The sequence below is a fragment of the Filicampus tigris genome, chromosome 17 (assembly GCF_054856515.1).
Source record: "Filicampus tigris isolate MCC_2025a chromosome 17, RoL_Ftig_1.0, whole genome shotgun sequence".
Classification (NCBI taxonomy): domain Eukaryota; kingdom Metazoa; phylum Chordata; class Actinopteri; order Syngnathiformes; family Syngnathidae; genus Filicampus; species Filicampus tigris.
The window spans coordinates 11,207,651-11,228,027 of record NC_141233.1 but is presented as its reverse complement, the minus strand read 5'-3'; the positions used below and the strand labels follow the sequence as shown (position 1 = coordinate 11,228,027).

Below are 20,377 nucleotides of genomic sequence, written 5' to 3'. Positions count from 1 at the left end.
GAAATATCTTTGTTTTTTATTTTAACCAACAGCTTGTTTTTTACAGTGTGGGGTTTGTGGCCCTAAAAGAAACAGGTAGCCGTGCAGTGCCTGTTAAAGTTTTCAGAAATAAGGGAGGAAATGAAGAAACAAAATATAAAAATAAACAAAGCATTTTCTCCAAAACAAACAATATCAGTAGATGTTTAAAATTCCATCTGCGCCCCTGGTATAAACATTACTTGAATGGAATACTTACAAAACATAAACAAGGAGTAATGTAGCACCAGCAAAACTTCATTAGTGGAGGGGGACGATAGCCAATCATATCTGTAATGTTCCCATAGAAACGCTCGGCCCCTGCAAAGTAACGAGGGAGGGATTTGTATTTTGTTGATATTGTTTTGTTCTTTTTTTTTTTTCCAGAGTGCATACCATAGACCCAAGCAATGCTGACAGACTGGAAGATGGAGAGCAGGAGCAAGGTAGTCCCGCTGCAAACATAGAAATCCACCATCTGGAGCAGGTACATCCCTCCCTATGAGCACAGCAAAAATAACAATAATATTGTGGTATAAAGTTTGGACACCATCAAACGTTTTCTGTGTCTGCAAATTTATTTTAGTGGTGTCATCACATTTTTTGATAACAGTTGGACATTTAGTACACTGTCACTACAGAGATTTTGGTCATAGGGGTCCAAGTTTGAGGCACAAGTTGTCCCATGAGTTTCCAAACGAAGGAAAAATAACCTTTTTTTTTGGGGGGGGGGGTGAAAAACATTTTATTTCGCATATACGCTACATGACTACCATTGTTTTGAATACACATTACAATGTGTCTGTTGCAACATGTGTCTGTTGCTGAATAACACGTTTCATCACAGCTTGAGTTATAAAATGCTTGGCGATACACTATACTCTGTTTCCAACTATTCTCTTATCTGTCTTGGCTCACATATGAATTCAAGTGTCATGCCTTTCTTAATCCACAGGATTTAATATAATGTACAGTAAATCCATATTTTGCAGCAACGGCAGTTTCAACTCTTCTGTGAAGGCTTTCCACAATGTTTAGAAGTGTGTTTTTAACTCATTCACTGCCATTGACGAATATACTTGTCTTTTCACAGTCCAGCCATTCAGTCCCAGGAACTTATTTGTGTGTTGTTTTTTTTTTAAAGTTAGGGTCAAAGAGGGTATGAAAATGTCTGGCAGTGAATGAGTTAAGTTATTCTTTTCTTTTTGTTTACTTTGTCCAGAAGCGCATTTGTGAGGTCAGTCACATACTGTACATTGGACGAGAAGGCCCGGTGCACTGATGCACACTCATGTTGGAGTCCTTCCTGCCTGTTTTTTTTTTTTTTTTTTGGCATGAAGGTGCCATCTATAATGGAATTGTCCAAAATATCTTGATAACCTGAAGCATTCAGAGTTCTTTTCTCTGTCATTAAGGGACTAGTTTTCAATGCCATGCTCCCAGTTTTGTGGGAACCTTTCTTCCAAGGTCCATAAAAGAGTGTGATGTGGATAAACTTCAAGTTCTCACAAATGCTTTTCCAGAAGAATAGTAAAAAAAATCCCATAAATGGACCCCTTGTGGAAGGCCTTCACAGATGCGGTGCAACTGTTACAGTATATCTTCAAAGATGTCATATTAAACACTATGGGTTAAGAAAGGAATTTCACGTAAATTCATAGGCACCGTCAAGGCATGTAAGCGGATACTTTTGGCAATACACTTGTACCTCCCTTGAGATTATATATAGTATGTGTTATATCTGACCCTAATATAACATGGCCTTCAAATGTGCCTTAAGACAAAAATTTGTTGGGTGAGATGAGGGGATCTGGGACCAACCATACCAAGTTTCTGGGAACCACTACTCTAACTATACATGGCACAAGAAGTGTGAGTTGCACATTGAGATGGAGTTTCATATTGTTAAAAGTAAACTGGGAAGCTTCCATCCTCATTAACTAGGGATGGAAAAATCTATTCTTGCAACATGCTAATGTACTTTTCGGCAGTAACATTTCTATCAATAAAAATGGTTCAATAATGTGTAACATTTATTCGCGCCTGGGTGAGAACATACGTTCCTGGTTTGGAGCATATATGCTACGGTTTCTGAAATGTTGATCGTAAATCGCTAATAAGAAACATACAATTTCTGTTTTGTTTTTTTTATTAGAAACATATTTCTAAATAATAAGATCGTGTGCCTTCGTCACTTATGAAATATAACCCAGGTCTCGATGAGGTCTAAACAGATCGCACTTGGCATGATTCGTATGTAAAATACGTCGATGGTATGAAGGTTAATTATGTCCATCATTTAAGTAGGTGATCAATGTAAAATCACCTAATTTATTGATTCCAATCTCAATAACTGATGTCATCTACAGCTTTTACAAACCTCCGTCACCATAAAAAGACCCAGCAGACAGGAGACGGTACAGATGGCCAGCAGGACCAGCTCACGTCTGTAGCCCTGACGCAGGTAAGATGGGTAAAGATCGACCACCGATGTCATCAGACACTCCAAACCGACAAACTGCTCAGGAGGAAGCAACACGAAGAAGTGTCTGTTGAAACCCTATGGGGCACTTATTTTTTCCAAAAGATAATGCTTACCTGACTGTCTAAGCCGAGCAGGATGATCATAAGAAAGAAACACACGGACCACACCTGCGGCATGGGCATCAAGGCTACAGCACGCGGGTAAACAATGAAGGCCAGCCCTGGACCTAAACATATGTACAATAGAATGAAATAAGTTTCAAAATTGTAAATTCTTCAGTCTTCGTGACCATCAGTTTTGCTCACCAAGGTTTTTCTCCCCCTGTTCTAAAAGGCATTACAGAGGCAGCTGTGTTCTTGGAAATACAGAAGCCTTTCCCAGATTTGTTGCTACAATCACGTCTCTCTACTCTTCAGACAGTTCCGTCGACCTCATACCTCAATCTAATTTTATATTGTTTGACAGCTATGGAGACTTTCAAAAGCATTGTGCAATCATTGAATTGGACTCTATTGGTCTCCACCCAGTCTCCAGTCCGGTATGTATTGTGCTCATAGTTGACTAGAATGAATTACTAGAATTCTTTTGTAAATTTGATCTTCATGCTTATTCATTCTTTTAGGGTGCATTCACACGAGAAAAGTCAGTCTATCCGCCTTTTTGTCTGGCCGGAAAAAATAGTAATCGCCTATAGGCCGGTCCGCCTATAATTTTAAACAGACTTTTGTTAGCGTTTCCAACTATCAACTTCGACAAACCAACATCGCGCATCACCCCGCCCGGTGATATTTAAAACTAAAGACTGACTCACTCCGGCATGGAAACTCAACTCAATGTGTCTTCTTTTATCACCTTAAGACACCTCAGAAGCCTCGCCGCATTTAAAGGAGATGCATTTAGTCCGACCATCAGTCTCGTAACCTAACAAAAACGTCACTTCCTCTCGCTTGTTCTCTCACTCAAATCTATTCCCCAAGCAACAGCCCTTGGCAACTGTGATGTCATTTTCAGTCGACAGAAATGACAAAATGGCCGCCCCCTGGAGATGGCTAAAACCTAGTGGATTAACTCTATCACAAACACAATATTTATCACAATGCCTTGTTTCAACTAGTGGGCTTGCCCAGAACATATTCAAAAAAAAAAGTGTTTAGGTTGACCGCTTTAAGGACCTTTTTGGACCTTTATGTACCTTCAAGGTTTGGTTCAACTGATGATGTGGGCGCTACCACTGGTGTGAGCGCAGCGGCAACCCACATGAGGTTTTTTTTGGCAGCTTTGTATAAAAAAAATACATAAAAATAAACGTCAGCTCAGGTATTGGAACGGTATCGCGATATTTGGTCCAGTATTACTTGGTATCGGATCGAATCCAAAATCACCGGTAATTTTATTATTTACAAGTTGCACCTGAATACAACTCGCAGGACAAGTCAAACAATGCAAAAAAGTGCGAAATATAGTCCGGAAAAACCTGTATCTTTTCGATTTGTCATCACGGTTGTGAGTTTACTGTCGATTTTAATTTTTTTGTTTTCTATTTTTTTCCAGCCTGCCACATAATGTGAAAACAGCTGAAGGTGGTCTGAAAACCCCTAATTATTTGTCAATGTAATATTTTGTTCTAATAGAAGGTAACATAAATCAGATACCAGTGTTTTCAAGAGCTAAATATATCTATAGTGTATACTGATAATTACTTTTTGGAATCTGTGCGATCTTACTGCATAACCGAGCTGATGCTTTGTCAATAAGCTATAAAACTCTAAAATTTGAAGATTGGATTTTGTTACAGTTTCCTCAAAGGGAATGCAACACACCGAATGTACAATACAACTGTTTAAACAAGCAAAATGTCTGTTAACAGAGTGAACCTGCAGATGCAGTCAGTACTTGCCTGATTCTGCCACTTCTGCAATGTTGACGCCTTGCTCGTAGGTCATGAAGCCCAAAATGGAGAAAATGGCAAAGCCTGCCACAACACTGGTGGCACTGTTCATCAGACACAAGTAGAAACAATCCCTAAAAGACAAACGCATCAGGTCATCTTAAGGCAATCATGAAGAGGAAGTATAGTACTGTGTCTCATTTTTGTCGGCAATAGAATTTGAAATATAAAACAGCAAGACGGAGTCACTCCGAGCAATGTGGATTCTTGGATCAGAGGCAATTTTACCTTTGAATCATTTGGAGTTCTTTTCACATGGAAAATAGAAAAAAAATGTTCCTGGTGACCAAAACCTTCAAATACTTTTTTAGCCTGTGTGCTTACTTGTAACAGTTGTTGTTGTAAGTATTGTAACTGCCAAGTGAGGTCAGGAACCCGAGGCCGATGGCATAAGAGAAGAAGATCTGAGTGCCGGCGTCCAACCACACCTTAAAACACAGGAGGGGGAAAAAAAAAAACATATTTACACTGAAAATGCGATTATATTTTTTTTCTAAAATATTGAAGAAAAGAAACACTAAGTTAATAAATGAAATTCAGTTGGCAGTCTGTAATGCCTGTCTGACTCATTTGATCCCAATCACAATACAACACTGACCAACTTGACCCCAAGAAAAACAGACTGTAAGATTGAAACAAAAAAAAATAAATGATAAGCCCCTGAATCAGCACTAAAACTGATGGACTCTGCAACTTACTTTTCGTGATCCTGATAACTAATTAGCTAACTCACAAACTTGGAAATAAACAATCAGCTGATGCTTTTTGCATAGTAGTCCGAACGCAGCCCCTTTATTTCAAAGAGTTACTTTCATATGAAATATTTATGAAGTCAAGTAAACGGGTAAACAAAAAATAGAGTCTACACGCTCGTTCTTACCTGCGGATCTGATAGGCGGGATACATCAGGGTAGATGTAGTAAATAATCCCGTCAATAGCCCCAGGCAACGTCACACCACGTATGAGTAAAATCAGCAGCATAGCGTAGGGGAAAGTAGCTGTGAAGTAGGCTGCCTGGATTAAAGAAACAAGACCAAATTCAACAGTTAGAATTAAAATTGTCCTTTGAGCTGTGAACACATGTTATTTCATCATCTTCGCATGCTTTATGCGCTCAAATAGTCTAGTGTCCTGATCTCATTCATGTCCTCTTAATCACAGCTCGACGTGTACACAGCATGAATAAATGTTATTCAAGTTGCCACGGTGTGGAAAAAGATCAGCTTATCATAGGTCACGCCATGTTGTTTTTATGAATTGAGAGCGAACCGGCAAATGCGCTGGTTGCAGCCAAGAACTTCGCTCCTTTTTGCCCCAGTAGTTTCTAGACATGATGTATCAATGCCACACAATTCTTTACAACCAATACATGGATGATCACCTTAACACCATTTTTTTTTTTTCAATTTTACAGTATTTACTACACAAAATGGAAGAATTAAACTATTTAAGTACAGGCATTGTACTATTCATTTGTATTCATTCACAGCTGAAGTCAAAGCCTCGTGGTCCGACTGCACACATTACAGACACAAAACAGTTCAGTGTGCAGGGTCACTGCCTGTCACTACGCATCCCAATTTGAAATGTCTTGGCTGATAGACTTTACTGGATATGACAGCTGACATAATTGCCTACAACATGGGAAATGATTAAATACAAAACAACTATTGTACAATAGTTACCAACAGAGGTCCACTTTCTCATATGTAATGAAATTCAGGTGTGGATCCCGATGACATCACATCAGATTTGATTGTGTTTTGAATCCCTGTTTTTTGGAGGGAGGCCTTGGAAAAGATGTGATAGACAATTTTTGGGTGTTGCTATAATAACATAATATCTGTTTTTTCCGGGTTCATTATTCTCATCTACATAGATATTCTGAAAATATTGAGATCTTAAGTATTATAGATATTTTTGTTGTTTTTTACCATATTGATGCTATCACAGGAGAAATGTTTTGATAGTCATCCATCAATATATTTCTAACAGAAATTGTCTTTATTTTTAATGCCCCAAGTGAACTGAAATCGATCCCAGCGGACCTAGGGCAAGAGTTGAGACTGGTTGCCAGCCAATTGCAGGGCTGTTGCAATATAACTGTATTTTAAATGACTGTGATTCCCACCTCTACCCACAGAACACTTCATTAGGTACACCTCCGACATTTAATGTAATCCTCTGCAGAGCAGTATCCTAAATTCTGCAAATGTTTGACATGGTCAGTGCGTTTATTATTTGGTTGTAGTTTGCACTGAGTACAACTGTACTGCATCATAGGGAGCGCTTTTTCTAATATTTTGGTGACCTTAATTACCAGCATGAGATTGTCAAAATATTGATGATACTGTGACGTTCCACACCTCTTCATATGGCAACCAAAATAAGTAATAACTTTTAAACTGTAGATGACAGGATGGTGACCTCTTGGAATCACTACCGTTTATCGTTTGATGAATTAATTGTCTTTTGGGGGCCTCAACATGCCTGAAAACTCACCATTGTTTGCAAGTTTGCGCAACCTAGTAAGAGTGTATTATTTTTTGGGGTCCGGAACATCAACTCCCCCTTCCAAAAAAATCTTAACTCAGAAGTGTATCCTGAAAAATGTGAACATATAGTCCCCTGACCATGGGCGGAGTCAGAACTTGGCTAATGGGTGGGCCTGGAAAAAATCTGGGTGGGCCTGAATATTTCTCTCACTGAGCACAATCCTCCTGTCCCGACACATCGTAATACAATGACAAACTGAATAATATAAAGTTCAGATCTTTCTTAGACAACCACAATTATGGCTTATCTTAATATCCGATAGAATACAAAAAACACAATGAAACACAAATTCAAAAATAATTTAATAATAATATACCAAAAAATTTAAAGTATATGTTTTTCGATTAATCTCACTGAGTGGGCAGTCTGTCAATCAGGGTGGGCCTGGGGGGACTACTTTCACTAATCAACACGAAATTTGTCAGGTGTCAATCATATCAGGATGCATGAAAAAATCAAGGACCCATGCCCGAAAGTAAACAGAAAGTCAGCAGTTATGGTTTGTAGCAGCCATTTGGGAGGATTCCAGGTTTCATGTTTGAGTGAATCCCCAGCGAATTTGACCAAATGACCACTAATCTGAAGCAGGCACAGTGTATAGGCCACCTAATATGGTTTTAGCATCAAACTTTAATGGTCATATCCAAGATTTGTAAAGAAAACGGGTTGCGAGGCTTTAATTTGTTTTTAGAATTGCATCGCGGGCTGTATCGAATACGCTCATGGCCTGTTGTTTCATCACCCTTGCCATAATTCAATATAAAACTCTGTTATTGTGGGAAAGGTGAGAATACTGTATGCAATACTTGGAAAAAATACACAAGTTCATGCTTTGATGAGTGTGCTGCATAAACTGAAGCAAGCAAGCGAGGCTGAAACTCAGCCATGCATGTTGCTCATTGCTGAACTATTCCTAACCTTCCCAGTGGATTTGATCCCCTTCCAAATGCAAAAGTAGCAGATGACCCATGCCAGGATGAGACACAACACCAGCTCCCACCTCAAGCTTCCCAACTCCTCAATACCACCAGAGATCTTCAACACTCTGCGCCTGAGGAGAGCACATGTATGGAGCAATGGTGGCAATGGTGATGACACGACAACATGATTCATGGGGGAGGAAGGGAACTGTACAGCATAAAAGAGGGGTGACAGGGAAGATGGAAAAGGAAAGTGAGACAGAGGAAGGGGGGTAGAAAAAAGTAGTCAGAAGAGTCCAAGATAGTTAACTCAGCGTGCTTACTCCCAGAATTCCACAACAGGCAGAGTGGTGTTCTGCCTGTGTGTCACGCCGAGGCTCCGATTTGCAATGCTGACATCCATGCATGAGTCTGCAAGGCAAAGACATAAGACGACAAATCTGCGACAAATCAAGCAAAAAAAAAAGGGGGAGGCGGGGTGTTTGCCAAGTCTAGCATGGTAAAATTAATCAACGATGATGTGCAAAATGTGCAATATTCATAGCAAAATAATACGTAAAAACATGGTATGATGTTCACTAACTGCCTTTTAACTTTATCAGTATTAATTATTATTTGGGTTAGGCTGGGTTATCACTATTATATTTGTTAAATTTGGGTTTTTCTCATAATGTAAAATGCTGTTTCTGTATTTTGACAGTATGACTGTCTTCTATGTGAAGCACTCTGTGGAAAGTGCTCTAAATACAACTGATTTAAAAGAAAGCTAATTTCTACACAGTATTTCCCCCCCCCCCTTGCCAACAGGGGCACCTACCTGTGTTCCAGTCGTTTCCACATGTGGCCCAAGGCAATTCCGCGCTGAAGGAGGAGAACAGATAAAAGAATGCCCACGCGATAATAGTAATGTAGGATGTGGCGCCGAATGCAATGATAAGGTGACTCGCATAGCCGATGCCTGCAAATAGAAGGTAACATTAAATGAAACCATGTAGGAATTCAAAGCGTAATTCGATTGCGCAAGTCGTGCGTAATTACGCACCGATTCCGCTTTTTACCCTCCTACCTAAACGACTCAAATGATCAGCTAAAGTGGACATAAATGCAAATAGGCACCTTGAAAAAGTGGGCAAATCTTTTTCCAACACGTAATACCCCCCTGGTTGGTGTACTGTCCCATGGCGGTCTCAAGGAAAAACAAGGGGATCCCGCAGGTGACCATGAACAAAACGTACGGGATGAAAAACACACCTACCAAGAAATAAAACATTAATATCATCAAGCATGGCAAAAGTGACAAATGTATTTATTTAAAAACAAAAGAAAAGAAAACAACAAAAAAAAACTTACCTCCGCCGTTTTTGTAGCACAGATAAGGAAATCTCCAAACGTTTCCCGGTCCAATAATAGCGCCAATCACCGTGAGAATGAACTCGGCTTTCGTGCTCCAATATTCCCGTTTCTCTGTTTCTTTTTTCTTCTTTTGCCCTCCGGGCACAAAAACGGCACAACCGCCAGCGTCGTTCTCCTGTGTGAACATTTTTGCACTACAAGGTGAAAATAAATTCAAATAAATACCTTTTATGGGTCAAAATAGCCCCCAAAACAAACCAGGACCCGACCCTCCTGTATTGGGATTACAGTATATCCTTTGTGCAGATGTGATTGCCGCACTTCCCTCTTTAGACAATAGTTCTGTCTGAGACAGTAGCAACTTAAGTAAGTTTGTGAGTGGTGGGGGAGGTCTGGGTTGCACCTTTGGGATGTCCCAGCTTGATGAATCATTTTCTATTGATCACAGAGCAAAGCAGAAAAACTGTGGTAGATTGTTATTTCCCCCCCACGTTTGATGCTTTCCGGGGGATTGGGGGGGTCGGGGTGGGGGGTCGGGGGATGTGGGTGGGGTCAGAAAAAGGGAGGCATCATGCAAATTGAAGTTTATGTCATGTTTCATAATCAATGTGCAGAGAGTGAAAACAAAGCAGTGCTAGTTGTGTGAGACTGATAAGTTATGAATCATTTTACATATTTTGGGCATAATGTTTTTGATTTCGGAGCAATTCAGAATAAACTCCCAGGTGAACCTGTTCCAAATGCTGTGCCCAGTTTATTGCAATACAGATAAATTAATCTAAAATAAAACGAACTACAATAAGACTACATAAAATGAGCAAAGATACGTTATGTAAATGCCTAAAAATTAGTTCCAAATATACAAGAAATATAAGGAAGTGACAAAGTGAAAACAACAGATAACGTGTCAGGTGCTGAGTTACACCAGAGAGAATGCTTGTATTGCTGCTGCTACATACTGCAGATATGTGACTGGTATTCACACATAGGTATGTTAATAGCAAAGGTTCAAGTCGAGAGGTCCCAAGTCTCGGTTATCTGGGGTGAAAGGACGTTGAGTTCAGCAGTGACTCAATGCTGTATATATATACAGGTATATCTATATCTATATCTATATGTATATATACGTTGGGTATATCATTTTGATAAAAACTGTGGAGAAAAAAAAGCTAAAGGTCATTATGTGTTTATTCATCCATAGATTTCAATGGACTGCGGCGGAAACCAGTGATCTCATGGTGACGAGGTAGGCGGTGCTAAACTCCAGCATCCTCCTCCTCCTCCTCACCCTCATCATCACCTCATCGAGCTGACTGATGATGATGCTCACCTCTTTTTTCTCCATTTAAAGACAAACAATAACCTGCCATGGATTGCGTTTCACGTCCATTGAGACAGCGGGCATTGGACTTTGAGGTAAGACGACGCGAAACGTCCACATTCGTGCTCGAGCAACGTCTAGCGTGGGGCTTTTCCGCTACTAGCGGGCCTTTTTGACTGGCAACTGGCCAGCATGCTTTGACTCTCTTCTGTGTTACTACCGACTTGATCCGAACTGACTGTACGTCGATTGGTGTTGTTTCTGTTGCGACAACGTAGCATCAAAGCGAGATTCTGCAGTATTTTGGCATGCAGCATCGCCTTTAGCTTGCATGTCGGAAGTGGGAGAATCTGGGCCTGCATCGCCGGGTGACGTGGGAGGGGGCTGGGGGAGAAGGAGGTTGGAGGGGGGGAGTGCTCAATGGCCGTTTTCAGCACAATAATGGAGCGTGCGAGCGTCAGATGTCTCAGCAGGTTGGTGGAGCCTGCATTCTTATCACTGCATGTCCACTGTAAATGTGGAGTGATGCACACAAGAGGATGGTACTGGTGGTCCACACTGGGCCTTGGACAGAAGCGCACGTTAGTGTCTGCTAGTCTAGCCCGCATCTGCCTCGGGGGTGTCACATTGGCCTAATTTTAACCCCAAACCCATAGTGAGAGAGGGGCACAAATGTGTGTGTAGATGACCCTCAATTATTACAATACGTCTCCTCCTCCAAATGAACTGATACTGTTATTACTGATACGTGTATTTGTACAGTAAAGCAATCAACCTCCCATAGCATGGTCAGCTTGAATTAAATTGTGAATGTTTTGTCATGAAATATCACCATAATTGAAGAACAACCCTATTTTCCTATTTTTGCAGTGTGTTGAGATCTCAAATATAAATGTAGCATTAATGCATTATTGCTTTGATGTTAAGAAAGGGAATTAAAAACCCCAACAAAAACAGACTTGTCTGTGGTGTAACTGTCTCCAATTAAACGTTGTCTGATCATTTTAACAGGATGTTTGTACTAGCATAGTATACAACTCTGAACGTGTATTATTATTAAATTAGGTTGTATTCAACTGACCATAGACTTCTGCCAAGGCTAAGCAATAATTCCAGATGGTGGTATTTTCCTTAAAAAGCATGTTATTTCATAGATAATGTGCCTAAAACACAAAATCAAACAGCTGCATATGCAGAAGATTGCAAATACATCTTCTAACTCTTTGCTTTTCTTCACCATTAGATGCATCCATCCACTGAGTTGATTTTTCGCCAGACTCATTAAAGTTGCCTAGTTGCTCATTTGCAGCGCCATTAGTTGAGCTTTTGATGCTTTCATTGCATAATGTGGATTAGCAAGGAAGTCACTTCAAAGTGTACAAGTGAAAAGCAAAGATTATAAATGTTCCTAAAGGTTCCTAAATGCAGGAATGCGGGAGAAGCAAGGCAGGAGTGCAGTATTGTTATCCCCCCCCCCAAAAAGGAATTTATTTCCAACATAAAATTACCAAAGTTGACCAAAATGAGATCCAAGTAACAAAAACACCAAAATACACCACTACAGGACACAGGACAGTACTTCAACAGAACCAAAAACAATGAAACAATAACGACAGGAGGAACCCAGGGAACTAAATACAAGCAAACTGATAAGACAATGCGACAAGACACAACAATATGACAAGACAAAAATGGTTGAGGGAAGAAACAAAGCGGACAGGTGGAAACAAAAAAACCTAACAAGCAGGACAAGCCACGAACCACAAGAAAAGAAGACATAACATAAAAAAACCAAAATATAACCAAAACAACAAAAAATACAGATCATGACACGTTTAGGCCAACCGTGTGGAACATTTACATTTAATTTAAAAATGGCCCACGCTGTCAATGTGTGACATGTGGTATTCTTAACACACAACCTGATATTAACCAATACTAATTAACTCCTGCACCCACAGTGCTAGCACCATTTTTCTCACTCAGTCTCTGTTGTTTGGCATGTTAGAAAGATACTTGTAGCTACCCCACTAAACCTTCCTGCAAAACCTTTCAGACATTCACTGATTCCGAAGACTCTAACTTCTGTAGTTAACATGAAATGATATGTGGTTTAACCCGCCTGGTCAGATTTCTTGTCCTATAATGCCAGAGAAGCAGTCTGACCCTTTGGTGGACTTGCCAGCAGACAGCTATCTGAAATGAAATATGACAGTAATCATCTTGGAAACTACAGTAAATTCATATCTGGTTTTGGCCCGCTCTGAATGGTTTCTAGGTTAATACCGTATTTGTAATCTTTGTTAAATGTGGCTGGCATGAAGGTGTTGTACATGCCTGCACCAAAATGATGACTCATTATCTTCATAGGTTCTGTAATGTTTTCGATCATCCTGACCCAGTTATGATCAAAGAGCATGTCTTGTGCTCAGCATGGACATGAGTTTGCATTGTGTAATCTGAAAAAATAATCTGATTTTGGAGCCGTGGGAAGAAGCATGATTGTCATTTATGGATGGCTTTTTTTTTTTTTCGCCAGATGGAATTTCACAGGGATACCTTTATACCTTTACCCTAATGAGGATACTGTGGTACCTTAGTGTGCCTTGAGAGATCATCAGGGATGCGGCACTGAACAAACACTTGTAAAAAGGACTTGACATTGACCTGACAACAGACAAACGACAAATGGCGAGAAAACCAACAAGGACTGAAAGAAAGCAGATAACTAAATACAAACAAATTGACGAGACAACGAGGAACACCTGGACAAGACGCAAAGAGTTGGAGGGAGCTGATTGGCTCACACTCGGGACTGGGATGACGAGCACAGGTGCACCTAGTAACTTAACGAGACAGACACAAAGGAACACGATGAAAAACATGAAACTAAAGTCAAAAACCAAACTCAAAAGACAGACCATGACAACATCTTTCAATGGCTCAGCAATAGTAAACATTATTTTCAAAAATTAATCATGGGCCACCCCGTGTGTAGGCGATGGACGTGTGTGGCGTTATTTGGTCCCTGGCTCAAACTGTCGCCTTCATGAGTTCAACTTTGTAAAGTCAAACTGAGTAAAACAAATATAAAGTAAAACTACTCACCTCCATCACCACACCACTGACGAAAGACACAAGGAACAGGAATCTTTTGCGTTCGTAATCTAGTGTTTTATTATTATTTATTAAGGTAGGCAAGAACTTAAAACTGACTTTTACTTATTTTCATTTTAAAAACATGAATGAAACCTTTGACTGGCAGGAACAACAGCACAATAACAATACTGCATATTATGTTTAAAAAAAAACCTCCTGTTTAATTTGTGCTTTTAAAAATGCAGGCACTGTTTTCTTTGGCCAAGCTCCACAAGAGTGACTTAAAAAGATTGCGGCGTGTTACGTCCATGTTGATTCCATGTGACCATGACTTTATCTTTAATCTGCATTACAAAATCTTTTAAGCAATCTTATGTAATTTGTTTTCTGGTTGTCTTTTTATCGCTGTCTTCATCCAACTTGTCGGGAAGATTTAGTGGGCAGCTAACTCAAATTGCTCAATTTAGAAACACAAAATTAGTGTGTGGCCAAATGGAAAAAGGCAGCAGATTGACAACCTCCAAGAAACACGATAAGTAGACATGTGGAATACACTTCTCTTACACTGAACTTCCATCTATAGACCATCTATAAATAAATACATAATACTAATACATAATAAATCAAAAAAAATATATACATGTATAAAAAAAATATTACAAAGCTGATTGATCGGCAGTCATTAATATCACACATACAATGCGCGTCAAGTACAGGAAAGGTACAGAGATCACATATCACATATGTACTTTTTTTTTTTTTAATTATGGCTTCTTCTGACATAACATCTGCCTCATCATAAAAATTAGGACTAACATAATTTCGTCATTGATTGATTGATTGATTACTCGAGCTAGTAGTGCGCACATTTTTTTTACCTTTCGGGGTAAAATTTCAAGATGGGGAGATATTCACCACCATGGCTTGTGAGACAAAAAAGTTGCCGAAAATAATGCACAGTTTGTAGCTTCAGTGCACGACAGGCTTTAAGAGCAGTGAAACAGCCTTTGCACTTGGAAAATCTAATTTTCTCAATGCAACTAATTGTTCAGCCCCTTTCCCATTGTACCTGTAACACTCTGATTTTACTACATTCCTCAATTTAACCGCAAAAATGTCTCTGCTGGCTCCCCTTCACCCTTGCCCAGCCCCTTTGTCTAACAGGAGAATGAAGAAGAGGAGAAACGGAAAGCCTTGGGAGCACCGTGGACCGTTTCTGTGAGGTCTCCATGAATGCATCAGAAGAGATATTCTAGTAGTTGAATCAATGGCCAAGAAAGGGCGTGCGAAGGGCGAGAAGCCCGAAGCCCTTATCTCTGCCTTACAGGCAGCCAATGAAGATCTAAGGTCCAAGCTGACTGACATTCAGATCGAACTGCACCAAGAAAAATGCAAGGTACTGTAAAGCAAACCCCAAAACACAATGTGATCATTTTTTATTATTGCTTTCATATGAGGCCTCAAAGGAATCTGTCACCTGCCGTATGACACAACCTCTAAATATGTAAGGCAGTCATGTTCAAAGTACGGCCCCGGGGCCAAATGCGGCCCACGGCCAAATTTTATCTGGCCCATACCCTCTGTCATAAAATTAATAACGTCTGGCCTGTAGCCACATAGACAAGCGTATAAAATTCACTCTAAATGCAATTTCGTATTTACACACAATTGGGCAGCAGCACTCTGTCCAACTCCATAACCCTGTGTGACCCTTTCTGGACAGTTTTCTAAAATGGCGACAATGAATAAAGTAGGGAAAGTTGACAGCAGAGCTGACAATTTAAGGAAAGGTGGAAATAGGACTAGGGCGGCACGGAGGTCGACTGGTTAGCACGTCCGCCTCATAGTTCAGAGGTCGTGGGTTCAATCGCTGTGTGGAGTTTGCATGTTCTGCCCGTGCCTGCGTGGGTTTTCTCCCGGAACTCCGGTTTCCTCCCACATTCCAAAAACATGCATGGATTCGACACTCTAAATTGCCTCTACTGCCCGAAGACAGCTGGGATAGGCTCCAGCACACACGCGACCTTTGTGGGGATCAGCGGTAATTTCATATAATTTTCTACTCAATGATACCTGGTCATAGAATTTTATGACCTGAGTAACTCCGACTCTGTGACAGTGAAGATAAACCTGACCGTGATAGTTTGACAATCAAGTAAAATCATAATGAAACGTAGTGCTATGGAAAATGTTTTAGAGCCACTTGTTAAAGCTCATGCACATATATCATGTATGCATATACGTGTTAATACACAACCACACCCGTCACAAATTAACATTTCCATGCAGTGTACCTGTTAATAATCACCTTCACGTAAGTACAGTTTTGTACACACGGTGTACATTTTGCATTCGGTACCGAGGGGGCCACAAAGTTACATGAACAGTACCTGCGTTTGGAGGGTTCATACGTGGTGATTAAATCGAGCGTGTCAGCGTGTTGCTCAGTAACACAGTTATGTAGCATCATTTGCATTTTGAGCATCAATGACAGGAGTCATCCTTTGAGTGTGCTACACATTTTCTGCAATCATAACACAATTCTGAAATGATAGGTGTGATTCTAGTGACAAACAGAAAATACATAGGTGCCACATAATATACCTTTACCGGTATGAACAAGGATGCACAAGTGTAACGGGATGCGTTGGGCTCATCCATGCAGGTCTAGTTTAGAGTGTGAAGTAAGAGTGATTAGAATGGTAACGACTGTACATCAAGTTAGGACTTGATATATGTCTAATTGCATTATGTTCATTGGTATGCAAACGGACATCTGTCCTCTTTCCCCTGCGCAAAGGTGAGCAAGCTGGAGCGCGACAAAGTGCAGGAGGTGAAGCGGGTGCGCGAGCAGGAGCAGCACCGCCACACCGCCCTGCTGACGGAGCAGCGGGCCAAGTGGCATGAGGAAAAACAAAAAGAGCTACAGGCCCTCCGGGAAAATCTGACACGGCAGCATGAGCAAGAGCTGGCGCGCCACGCCAAAATCAAAGATCAGGAGAACCAGAGGCTCAAGACTGCACTGAGCGCCATACGGGATGGCAGTGGCGAGAAGGTGAACTTATTACCAAGAACGGATGTGCTGAAAATGGAAATTGATCAATTGTCAAGACTCGTGTTTGCAATTAGCGCAACGCATTTAAAGGAGCTGCTTTTATTGGTCATGGTTGAAGTCGATTGTGACCACTCCCTCAACGGCACAGCCCTCCCTCCCTTGATCATGTTTAAAACAGACTTCTCCTACTTCTGAAACGTTATTTGTTATTATTGTGTTATTTTTTTTTGTTTTGTTACAACCTTATTTTCTTTCTACCAAATGACCAACCAATATAATGTAATCTGTGTCAATAGGTGCGCACAGCATTGACTCTGGAAGCCAAAGAGGACGCTCGCCGCTTCTTCGATCAGGAAAGAGTGAAGCTTCTTCAGGAGATAGCCGAGCTAAAGTCAACCAAGAAGCAGACGGACGAGGCTCTCAGTAACATGATCCAGGCAGACAAGATGAAGGCCGGCGACCTGCGGGTGGAGCACCAGCAGCACCAGGAACAGATCTCCAAGATCAAGTGGGACTGTGAACGGGACATCCGGAGACTGGTAACGCACTGTCAATGCAACTCAACGTTCACTGCCATTGACGACTATATGTGTCAAAGGGGATGTGTGTGGGGCAGTGTCTGATGCTGCACCACTGTAAATTTCAAGCTTGGAAATAATTTTGTGAGTTCACTGGGAGGAACAGCTGCATTTTGTTAAACTTACCTTTGTTCTACTGCTGATTACAAAAGAATAACAAAAGCAGAATTTAACTTTTTTTCCTGGTGAAAGATTGCAGTCTATTCTTTCATTTGGTTGATTCAGTGTACTTATAATATTTGAACACAATATGCCGTGAGTCCTGTACAGGTCTAAATAATTTTATTTCTTATAAATTATTTCTTACATGATTACATTCCTGTAAGTGTACCTTGGTGCACAGGATAAAATGCAGGCGAAACAACTCCCTTTTTTTTTGCTCCTCTCGTGTTACAGGTAGATGAAATCAAAGCTAAAGATCGCACCATCTTCTCTCTGGAGAAGGAGATGGAGTCAACAACGGGGTTCCTCCAGAAGCTGCAGCTTCAGAAGGATGCGCTGGATGAGCAGCTTTTCCTGGTCAAAGAGGCCGAGTGCGGCGCAGGAAGCCCGAAAAGAGAGATTCCGGGTCGTGTTGGAGATGGCGCAGAGCACTGTGGTAGCCCAGTAAGTGCATCCTTCCTGTTCTCCCTTTGCACACAGACTTGTGAAACACGTCTGGATTCATCAAAGCAACTTAACATGTTACAACTTACCATGGATGACTAACAATCTACGCAGACATATTCAGATTTCCATGGTTTTCAAAGGATGTCTCATGACTGCCTTCGTATCAACAACATTGGCAGGATGTATGATGGAATCAAATCAAATTTTATTTATGTAGCACTTTTCACAACATAAAATGCAACTCAAAAATTCTGTACACTAAAAACACCAAAATACAAAATAAAAGGAAAACCCGAACCCGCCTTCCCTCCCCCCTCACAATATACACAAAGACAAATATCCACACATGCACACGCACACGCACACGCGCGCACACACACATTTACAACCGGAAAAACAGACATGGCAGGGCACAGAGAAACCATATGAGGAAAGAGTACCCAAGGGGAGCTCCTTCACGCTGAGAGGAATGACGCGGAGGCCCCCTTCGAGGAAACACTGGAGCTAATATTGAAAACAATGAAATTGGATAAGAGTAGTAAGGTATTTAATTATTCAAAAGTCAAAGTAAAAAGGTATGTCTTGAGCTTCCTCTTAAAAATATCAACAGTCTCTGCGGACGTGACGTCCTTTGGCAGGCTATTCCAAAGTTGAGGACCAAAATGGCTGAATGCAGCCTCGCCATGTGTTTTGGTCCTCACACTAGGAATAATTAAAAGGCCGGCGCCAGAGGACCTCAGGATCCGCGAGGGCTAGTATGATAAAAGCAAATCAGATAAATAAGATGGCGCAAGAACATTAAGACATTTATAAACAAATAAAAGTACCTTAAAATCCTGAAACACACGGGGAGCCAATGCAGTGATTTAAAAACTGATGTAATGTGCTCCCGCCCTCTGGTTCTCATCAGCACCCGAGCGGCTGAGTTCTATAGTAGTTGTAAAGAGGAAATAATCCTTTTGGGGAGGCCAGAAAGCAGGGCGTTACAATAATCGAAACGACATGAAATAAAAGTATTCATGAGCACCTCCGTGTTAGCCTGAGAGATGATGTGTGTGCGTTAGCCTTGTCCGATCCATTTTCTGTCCTGTGACCGCTCATGAGGTTTGCATCTCCGCATAACCAATTAAACCACGCTTGAGCCCACTAGTGCAAGTTCTCTGATGTTTGCGATCTGATATCTCAGACGTTCCCTCCATGGGCTGCCATGATTGGTCATGCACATATGTAAGGTTTAATTGATGCATCATGAAATAATGAAGCGACGGCCCGGTCAAAGCGAGGCCATTTCGCCAAAGCAAGGACATTTCAAGAGCAATGCAAGTGGGGAGGCAGAACTTGACGACTCCTGCAAGGTTTTAAATGGAGAGCATGAGTACAACCATGAGCAATAAAACAAGCAGATGCAAGCACTACACTAGAATACCTTGAAGCAAATCAGTTCTTTAAGTACTTTATATATTTTTATGACATTCCTGGACTAGTTCACGCTACAAAAATCAATAAATTCCTAGGTTTTACTGCAACAATTTGCTGCTGTAAGCCATTTCTCCCAGTGTATCGTAATTTCCTCATTGTTGCCACCCCATTCACTCCAGAATATTTGACAGCTGCAACTTTCACCTTCCAATCTCATGAGGGAAAACTCGTTGCTTGAATTCTCTTTTTTTATTTTATTTTATTTTTTTTAATTATTTAAATTTTTTTTTATTTTTTGTTTTTTTAAATGAGGAATTAAAACCAAAGCAGGACTGCAGTGTTTGGAACGCAGACGAACCGAACTCAAACTGTCGAACCGTACGGTTTTGACGGTTTTCATTTTTCTGTGTATAGTTTACATTCTTATAATATCTCTCATAGTGAGTGGTCTACTGAGATGTCCAACACAGCTCAACACACACACACCTAATGTGATCTCCTTTGACAATTCTCTTCCCCCATACTTGATGTCTGTCATAGTACCGATCTGTAAAATGAATAAACAGCCTGGTAGTGCACTACTTTTGGCTCCTTTGTTAGCAACAATGCTTTCACACAATCACACACACAATGCTGTGGTAATGATAGTAAACACTACTATTTTTTTTGTTTGTTTGTTTTTTGACAGGACCTGAGAAGAAATCAAAGGCGCATGGCTGAGCTCAACTCAATGATTCGCAAGCTGGAGGACCGAAACTCGCTGCTGGTTGACGAGCGGAATGAACTTGTATGTTCACTCTTGACTTTAGCTTCACTTTCCCCTCCACTAACATTTGATGTTTCTCTGAGCAGCTGAAGCGCGCGCGAGAGTCGGAGAAGCAGTGCAAGCCGCTGTTGGACAAGAACAAGCTGCTGAGTAAGCGCAATGACGAGTTGACTCTGACCATCCAGAAGCTTGAGGAGAGAGCAAAGAATCTGGCCAAGGAGAACCTTGAGATGGTCAGCACCAAGTGGC

General features: G+C 40.9%; 2 protein-coding genes across 3 annotated transcripts in view; one reads left to right on the top strand and one right to left on the bottom strand.

The window, feature by feature from the left end:
- LOC147133353 (sodium- and chloride-dependent GABA transporter 2-like) overlaps positions 1-9,726 on the bottom strand; it is a 17,659-nt gene extending 7,933 nt beyond the window's left edge. Inside the window, exons 1-12 of the mRNA XM_086057429.1 lie at positions 9,279-9,726; positions 9,045-9,179; positions 8,746-8,886; positions 8,252-8,339; positions 7,927-8,059; positions 5,332-5,466; positions 4,776-4,879; positions 4,401-4,525; positions 2,617-2,729; positions 2,399-2,536; positions 415-517; positions 239-339 (exon numbers count right to left, since the gene is read on the bottom strand). Coding sequence (XP_085913555.1) covers positions 239-339; positions 415-517; positions 2,399-2,536; positions 2,617-2,729; positions 4,401-4,525; positions 4,776-4,879; positions 5,332-5,466; positions 7,927-8,059; positions 8,252-8,339; positions 8,746-8,886; positions 9,045-9,179; positions 9,279-9,468 — 1,506 coding nt within the window. The 5' untranslated portion in view covers positions 9,469-9,726. The remainder of the gene's footprint in view (positions 1-238; positions 340-414; positions 518-2,398; positions 2,537-2,616; positions 2,730-4,400; positions 4,526-4,775; positions 4,880-5,331; positions 5,467-7,926; positions 8,060-8,251; positions 8,340-8,745; positions 8,887-9,044; positions 9,180-9,278) is intronic.
- Positions 9,727-10,555: 829 nt separating this feature from the next.
- The window catches only part of jakmip2 (janus kinase and microtubule interacting protein 2), a 23,633-nt gene continuing 13,811 nt past the window's right edge, over positions 10,556-20,377 (top strand). For both annotated transcript variants that reach the window (XR_015090354.1, XM_086057426.1), the window contains exons 1-7: positions 10,556-10,697; positions 14,850-15,097; positions 16,502-16,756; positions 17,053-17,295; positions 17,731-17,940; positions 20,051-20,149; positions 20,215-20,361. Coding sequence is in view for 1 of the 2 variants with exons in the window: in XM_086057426.1 (XP_085913552.1) it covers positions 14,969-15,097; positions 16,502-16,756; positions 17,053-17,295; positions 17,731-17,940; positions 20,051-20,149; positions 20,215-20,361 (1,083 nt within the window). In the remaining variant the exon portion in view is untranslated. The remainder of the gene's footprint in view (positions 10,698-14,849; positions 15,098-16,501; positions 16,757-17,052; positions 17,296-17,730; positions 17,941-20,050; positions 20,150-20,214; positions 20,362-20,377) is intronic.